The 7,637-nt window shown below is 45.7% G+C and overlaps 1 protein-coding gene across 2 annotated transcripts in view; it reads left to right on the forward strand.

Moving 5' to 3' along the window:
- The window catches only part of MEIOB (meiosis specific with OB-fold), a 41,388-nt gene extending 37,639 nt beyond the window's left edge, over positions 1–3,749 (forward strand). The window contains exon 14 of one of the 2 annotated variants that reach the window (XM_030797849.1): positions 3,369–3,749. In XM_030797849.1, the coding sequence (XP_030653709.1) occupies positions 3,369–3,479 (111 nt within the window). In that variant the 3' untranslated portion in view covers positions 3,480–3,749. The remainder of the gene's footprint in view (positions 1–3,368) is intronic. The other variant, XM_030797850.1, reaches the window with a different exon arrangement.
- Positions 3,750–7,637: the final 3,888 nt, after the last annotated feature.

Below are 7,637 nucleotides of genomic sequence, written 5' to 3' on the forward strand. Positions count from 1 at the left end.
ACCATAAGAAAAACCTAGATAAATTGGAGAATTTATTATTTCTAATGCCTAGTTCCCAGATGTGCATGAGGATTCAGCTATCCTAAAAACAAGGGAAGTAGCCAGGGGTTTCCATATTGTATACAGGAGTCACCAAAGATAGCCAAGAAAACAGACCAACAAAGGAAATATCCTTTAAGGTTACATCCAAAACAAGGGAAAGGGCTTTAAAATCAGAGCTGCTGGGTGCAATAGTGCACACCTGTAATCCCAGCTACTTGGTAGGCTGAGGTGGGAGGATCGCCTGAACCCAGGAGTTTGAGGCCAGCCTGGGCAACATAGTGAGACCCCTCTCTTGGCCCCTGAACCCCAAAAGGTCAGACTAGGTTGTCCCCACCCCCACCCACCCTGTGGTGTTCCCTTCAGTTAGTGAGGCAGTGTAAGATAGCACAATTAAGTGCTTCGATTGTTGGGGGGAGACAGATTTGGTCTGAATCCTAATCCCACCACACGTCAGCCTGTGAGACCCTGCAGAGGTTAATTAAATATGCTAACCTGCAAAATTCCACGATCCTCCAACTCTGAAGGGCCACAGTTGCCTCCTGAGGCACTTCAGTGTGGGAGGATCCTCAAGTCTTAGTGTTCAAGTAGTCAGAGGGGGACAAGTGCAGTGAGACAAACTCCCCTGTTGCAGATGAGAAAAGTGGGTCCAAGAAGTGTTGCCACTTGCCCTGGGTCACAGGTGAGACTGGACCCAGCCAGCCTGGTTGCTTCACTTCATGGTTCTCAACTCTTTTCTCTTGTATTCTCCCCCAAGTTAATGTGCTCCCGTTTGTGTGGGTTATGTCTACTGATACTTGCTGTACTGGAGCTTAATACTGAAAAAATTTTAAAACATTCTAGAGCACACATTCCATTTGTGTCAGACTAATGGTATCATGGAGCCTCTAGAAAACATGGCATGCTGATGAGAGAATTAGTATTATTATGAAATTAGTTTTCATCTCATGGACATCCTGCAGGAGCATTTGTGAATGCTGCATCTCCTCCACCTCAGCCTCATAAGCAGGTTTTCCCATTTTCCATGGCCACCAACACATCTGAATAGTTTGCAGACATGGAGTCTCCAGTGGCCTTACCAATATTTCTAGGACCTCAGCTTGAGGCCTCTTCACTACCAGGCCAAAGGAAGAAAAGTTGCAGTAAGATGCTGCATCTCTTCAACGGTTAGCATGGGCCCCTAAATACTGTCTCTTTGCAAGTCAGGGCACGCTCAGGTCCTTGACCTACCCTGTATGCTTTCCCTCTAGACAGGAGGCACCACTTGCTAATGAGTCTGATCAACTTAAGTTCATGGGAACTTAAGAGTTTTCTAAATTTGATTCAAATACAACAATGAATGACCCTCAAGTGGATACTGCACTTTCCCAGAGAATGTGTGTAACAGATGTTCCAGATGGTTTTAACAAATATTCACAATTATGGACAAGCTGCTTCATGCATTAGGTAACAGAGTATTTTACAAATAAAAAGATATAAAATCCAAAACCAAAATCCAAAAACCATGATGCATACAAAAATAAAATAACACATGTTGAAGATTTAACTCATTAATTAATGAGGGAACCAGTAAGATATAGGGGAGAAGAAGTATTCAAAGGGGAACTGGTTCATGACCAGCCTGTCCAAGATGATGAAACCCCATCTCTACTAAAACTACAAAAATTAGCCGGGCATGGTGGCAGGTGCCTGTCATCCCAGCTACTCAGGAGGCTGAGGAGTAGAATTGCTGGAACGTGGGAGGCAGAGGTTGCAGTGAGCCGAGATCTCACCACTGCACTCCAGCCTGGGTGACAGAGTGAGACTGTGTCTCCAAAAAAAAAAAAAAGAAAAAAAAAAGGAATTGGAAGAATACATACATAGGCAGGCAATGCAAAATGCTGAATGGGTTTGCTTGTAGATGAACCACTGGGCTCCTCTATAGGGCAGAAGCAGTGCATCTTCATTCACTCAGACAGACTTCATGGGGAGTCCATGAGCAGGGTCATTCGAATCACTGTCAGCTTTCTACAACCTAGTTCTAAAACAGCTCAGTCCATGCAATGGGAGGTGTAGCCCCTGTAGAATCAGACAGCTCTCAACATGTTCTAGCCAATGTCAGACTACCACAACATTCCATTGAAAGGGTACCCGCTTATTGTTATTGCCCATTTAAAGTCTTTCACAGTTTTCCCTGGTGTTGGTACTTTTTTCCCTCTCAGTCTTGAAATTAAAGTGGTTGATATGTCCTTCCACTCTATATTAAATAAAATGTTGGTTAAAGTGCTGTATAAATTATAAAAAATAAGACTATTAAAATAAGACTATTATTAAATTATGTCATCATATTCCTGTAGTCTCACAGACTGAGTCCCTGCTACAGCTTAAAGTCTATCACAGTTGGTAGTTTGAACACACATTAAGCCCTTTTTCCTATGTTATACTCTGTTTTTTTTTTGAGACAGAGTCTCACTCCGCTCGCTCTGTCACCCAGGCTGGAAGACGTGGTGCGATCACAGCTTACTGCAGCCTCAACCTTCGCAGGTTCAAGGGATCCTCCCGCCTCAGCCACCGAGTAGCTGAGACCACAGGTGTGCACCACCACGCCTGGCTAATTTTTATATTTTTAGTAGAGACAGGGTTTCACTTTGTTGGCCAGGCTGGTCTTGAACTTCAGGCCTCAAGTGATCTACCTGCGTTGGCCTCCCAAAGTGCTGGGATTACAGGCATGAGCCACCTCGCCCAGCCCTGCATTAGACATTTTTTTTAGTGGGGGGTGGGGGCGGGGGACAGAGTTTTGCTCTAGTTGCCCAAGCTGGAGTGTAATGGCGCAATCTCTGCGCACTGCAACCTCTGCCTCCTGGGTTCAAGCGATTTTCCTGCCTCAGCCTTCTGAGTAGCTGGGATAACAGGTGTGTGCCACCATGCCTGGCTAATTTTTCGTATTTTTAGTTGAAATGGGAGTTTCACCATGTTAGCCGGGCTGGTCTCGAACTCCTGACCTCAGGTGATCTGCCCGCCTTGGCCTCCCAAAGTGCTGGGATTACAGGCGTGAGCCACTGCACCCGGCCACGTTAGACTTTTAATCCCAACTTTCCTACCTTAGAGAAACAGCATGAAAAGTGACATAAATTTTTACAAAATCAGTCAGAAGCTGGGCCTGTAAATTAACTGTACTCCGAGACTGGAACTCTTCCCATCATCTTCCAGCTCCAATGGAAGTTTATATTAATATCTGTAAACAAAACTTTCATTGCAGTTCTCTATTTGTGATCATTGATTTTTCAACTTGATATACAAGGGGATTTTAAAAATTAACCTTTTGTCTCTTTTTCTGTTTCTCCTCGCAGTTTGTTCTATCACACAGAGCAAGGAGTGGATTGAAAATTAGTGTACTCTCGTGCAAGCTTGCAGATCCTACTGAGGCAAGCAGAAACTTGTCTGGACAAAAGCATGTTTAAAATGGTCTATCATTTTAAACTCTGGAAAAGTATATGAGTTTCAACTCCCTTTAAAATGGGATATTAATTTGAAAATTATGGGGAAAATTGCATTTTGTTTACATGTGGTGAACATGTTTCTAGAAATTGTTATGGTGGAGGTGGTCTGGGTGAGTCTGAAGGCCTCTCTCATCTGACGTCCCTTCTTAGAAAGCCGCCTACTGTCTTTGCCTTGTCTCCTCCCAAGTTGGAAAATGTTTACATGAATTAATAAACAGATTTAATCTTCTACAGATTTGAATGATTTATTTTCTTTTCCATGTAGTTGAGCAGCTTTGAGTGAGTTTCTTAATCCTGAGTGAATGATTTATTTTCTTAAGCCAGTTTATTATTTGTCTTGGTTCCCTGGAAAAAGAGTAGGACCTCAAGGGCTGGGCACGGTGGCTCACACCTGTAATCCCAGCACTCTGGGACACCAAGGCAGTCAGGAGATCGAGACCATCCCGGCTAACACAGTGAAACCCCATCGCTACTAAAAATACAAAAAATTAGCTGTGTGTGGTGGCACATGCCTGTAGTCCCAGCTACTCGGGAGGCTGAGGCAGGAGAATCTCTTGAACCTGGGATGCGAAGGTTGTAGTGAGCTGAGATGGAGCCACTGCACTCCAGCCTGGGTGACAGAGCGAGACTCCGTCTAAAAAAAAAAAAAAGGTAGGACCTCTAAAGACTACTTTCTGAGAGCTGGGTGGTGACTCGTCATCTGACAGGATGAGGGCAAGGGGCTCTCGGCGCTGGGTGGGAATAGCCGAAGTCGTGGGCAATCCTGTGCTACTGTTTTGAGCACCTGGAGCTTTTCTAGCCCCTGGTCTTCTCTGGTGACACACTGGAGTGCCCAGTGCTTGTGGAGGCTTGCTGGCTCAGGGCTGACATGAGTGAGTCTGAATCAACTGGGAGGAGACCAACTTCAAAAGTTTCACGAGCGTGCCCGGGTCTCAGAACTCTGAGGGGGACCTACTCAGGACATGAGGATGACAGCTGCCATTTTATCTGTTTGCTTTGCAGCAGCCACAAAGTAAACTGCTCAGCTCCACACCACTGAGAGTCACTTGCTTCAGGGCACAGACTCCGGACTGTGAAGACCCACCGCTAAGGTCACTGTTGACCCACAGCCTGGGAAGTTTGGCCTGGTACTTTAGAAGGCTACACACCCTCCACCACAGGATTGAAAAAAAAGGAAAAAGTGAGTATATGAAACTGTTTCCTAAGGCTGGTGTTGGAAGATAAACTATCTTGTCAGTCATGTTTTATCTGGTTTTTACCATGTGCAGCCACAGAGGAGGGATGCAGGTTCATCCCTAAGTGTCCAAATTGTGGTGATAAGGTAATGAACGACTTGACCTAGTTGCGCAGAACAGGCCTTCCATCCTCCCTTGGGGAGAACTGGGGGGTTTGTGAAGCCAGGTGAATGGGGAGGGTGGACAGGGAAGGAAGGAGAGGAGAGAAGTGAGGGTGTCGTGGTTGGTGCTGGCTTGGCTCCCACTGTTGGTTCAGCAAGAGTGGGTATGGTGCCCCCTCCACTGAGCCCCGTGTCCAGGAGCTCAGGAGATGCCACCATACTCGGTTAATTTTAAAACATGTTGTAGAGACAGGGATCTTGCCATTTTGCCCAGGCTGGTCTTGAATTCCTGGGCTCAAGTGATCCACATGCCTCAGCCTCCCAAAGTGCTGGGATTACAGGCGTGAGCCACCACACCCAGCCGACACATTTTTTTAAAAAAGAGGAAAATAGGCCAGGTGCGGTGGCTCATGCCTGTAATCCCAGCACTTTGGGAGGCCGAGGTGGGTGGATCACAAGGTCCAGAGATGGAGACCATCCTGGCTAACACGGTGAAGCCCCGTCTCTACTAAAAATACAAAAAAGTTAGCCGGGTGTGGTGGCAGGCGCCAGTTGTCCCAGCTACTCGGGAGGCTGAGGCAGGAGAATGGCGTGAACCGGGGAGGCGGAGCTTGCAGTGAGCCGAGATTGCGCCACTGCACTCCAGCCTGGGCGATAGAGCAAGACTTTGTCTCCAAAAAAAAAAAAAAAAAAAAAAAAAAGAATGACCATAGCCATGGTGCCCAGCCTTAGCTGGGGTGTCGGTGTAAAGGTATTCTTAAACACTCTTGTCAAGTGCAACATGGTAGTTTTTTTTCCTCTGCAATTTGGCAAAAAGTGTCAAAATTTCAAAGTGCAAACCATTTCATTGATTTCACTTCTAAGACTTCCCTAAGGAAACAAACAAGTGCCAACGATGTAGAGCAGCGGCCCAAACTTTTTGGCAAGTGGGAATGGTTTCGTGGAAGACAGTTTTTCCACGGATTGCCGGGTCGGGGGGCGGGGATGGTTTCAGGATGAAACAGTTCCACCTCAGATCCAGGCATTAGATTCTCATAAGGAGTGCACAGCCTAGATCCCTCGCATGTGCAGTTTACAATAGGTTTCACGCTCCTATGAGAATCTAATGCCACCACTGATCTGACAGGAAGCAGAACTCAGGCGGGAATGCTCACTTGCCTCCTACTGTGTTGCTCCGTTCGTAACAGGCCACGGGCTAGTAGTGGTCGGTGGCATGGAGGTTGGGGACCCTTGCTGTAGAGTATATGGAGGACGCCCCTTGCGTCATTGTTTCTAATAGCAGAGCATCTGAAACGTGTGCAACCTGTCGGGGATGCTCCACCCACAATCTCTTCACTTGCTGAAGTCCCTCAGCTTCTATGAGGGTCAGAAAATTACCTGAGGAAGCTATGGAAGGGGCGGGGAGAGCAGATTCTGGTGCCAAGACTCACTGCTCCAGAGCTTCCCCTTGGGTTCACCAGCTGACTGAAGCTGATATCCAGCCCAGAGACCATTTTCTTCCTTGGAGTTTGCTCCCTGCCCTGCTTCATTACACTTCTCTTCTCCAGAGGGCACTCCTTCAGCAAATCACGGGAACAAGAATCCCCATCTTAGGCTGTGCTTCTGGGGTACATGATCTAAGATACAGCCATTAAAAAGGGGTACCTGTATTTACATTCACTGACCTGGAAATATGTTCATAATGTATTAAGTGGATGTGTAATACTCATTTTTTTATAAAACCCCAATGAACATGTTTTAAAAACACAACAGAAGAACAGATGTCAAGCCATATATTCTGTACAGACTAATACACTGTGGAATTATTTTCTTAAGTGTGATAATGGTCTCATTTCCATGTAGAATATCCTGATTCTTAGGGGATGTACGCTGAAAGGGCGGAGTCTTTCTGCAGTCACCATCCCGACGCATTTCCAAAATATGGGTGTGTGGGGTGTGTGTGTGTGTGTGGTGTGTGTGGTGTGTGTGTGTATAGAGAGAGAGAGAGAGAGAGAGGTGCATGTATGCATATATACATATATATGGCAGGGAGGAAGGGAGAGACATAGGACCAGAGGACAAACATAGTGAATGCTGGTAACTGTTGAAACTATTAAAGGGCATATGGAGTTCATTGTATTAATTTTTCAACTTTTTCATAGGTTTAAATGTATTCAAACTGTGGAAAAACATCATCTTCTGAATGCTAGGATTACTATGATTTTAGTAATATCAGGAACTGTCAGACTTGGTGTCTCTGTTTTTGATTCTTCCATCTAAGGACTTTGTGTGCCTACACCTGCAATGCTGATGTCGATGTTTGTGACAAAGCTTGTTCTACCACTGTGGTGAACACTGACCCCAGGGGCACCGTACTCGGTGCTGGCTTGTGCCACCTACTAGGGCTGCATGTGAGCACTGCTTCTACTTTATGCCTTTAATAGTCTGTCAACTTGGTAGATGTATCTCAGCTGAACCTTGTACCTGGTAGCTAGACTAATAATACACTTTCAGCATGAGCACACCCTTTGATCCAACTCTTCCACTTACGGAAACCTAACCAAAGGAAAAAACAGCACATGTGCTGATGCTAGCAAATCATTAGAGACAATCTCAAGGTCCAAAAATGGAGGATTGACTTCAGAATCTTATGCAATACATGAAAATTGTACTGCAGAAATGTGTCAGCTAACAAGGAAAAAGATGGTCACAATATACAGTAAAAGAAGCAAGTTAAATAATTGTACGGTATAGCCGGGCGCAGTGGCTCATGCCTGTAATCCCAGCACTTTGGGAGGCTGAGG

Source organism: Nomascus leucogenys, chromosome 18, assembly GCF_006542625.1.
Source record: "Nomascus leucogenys isolate Asia chromosome 18, Asia_NLE_v1, whole genome shotgun sequence".
Taxonomy (NCBI): Eukaryota; Metazoa; Chordata; class Mammalia; order Primates; family Hylobatidae; genus Nomascus; species Nomascus leucogenys.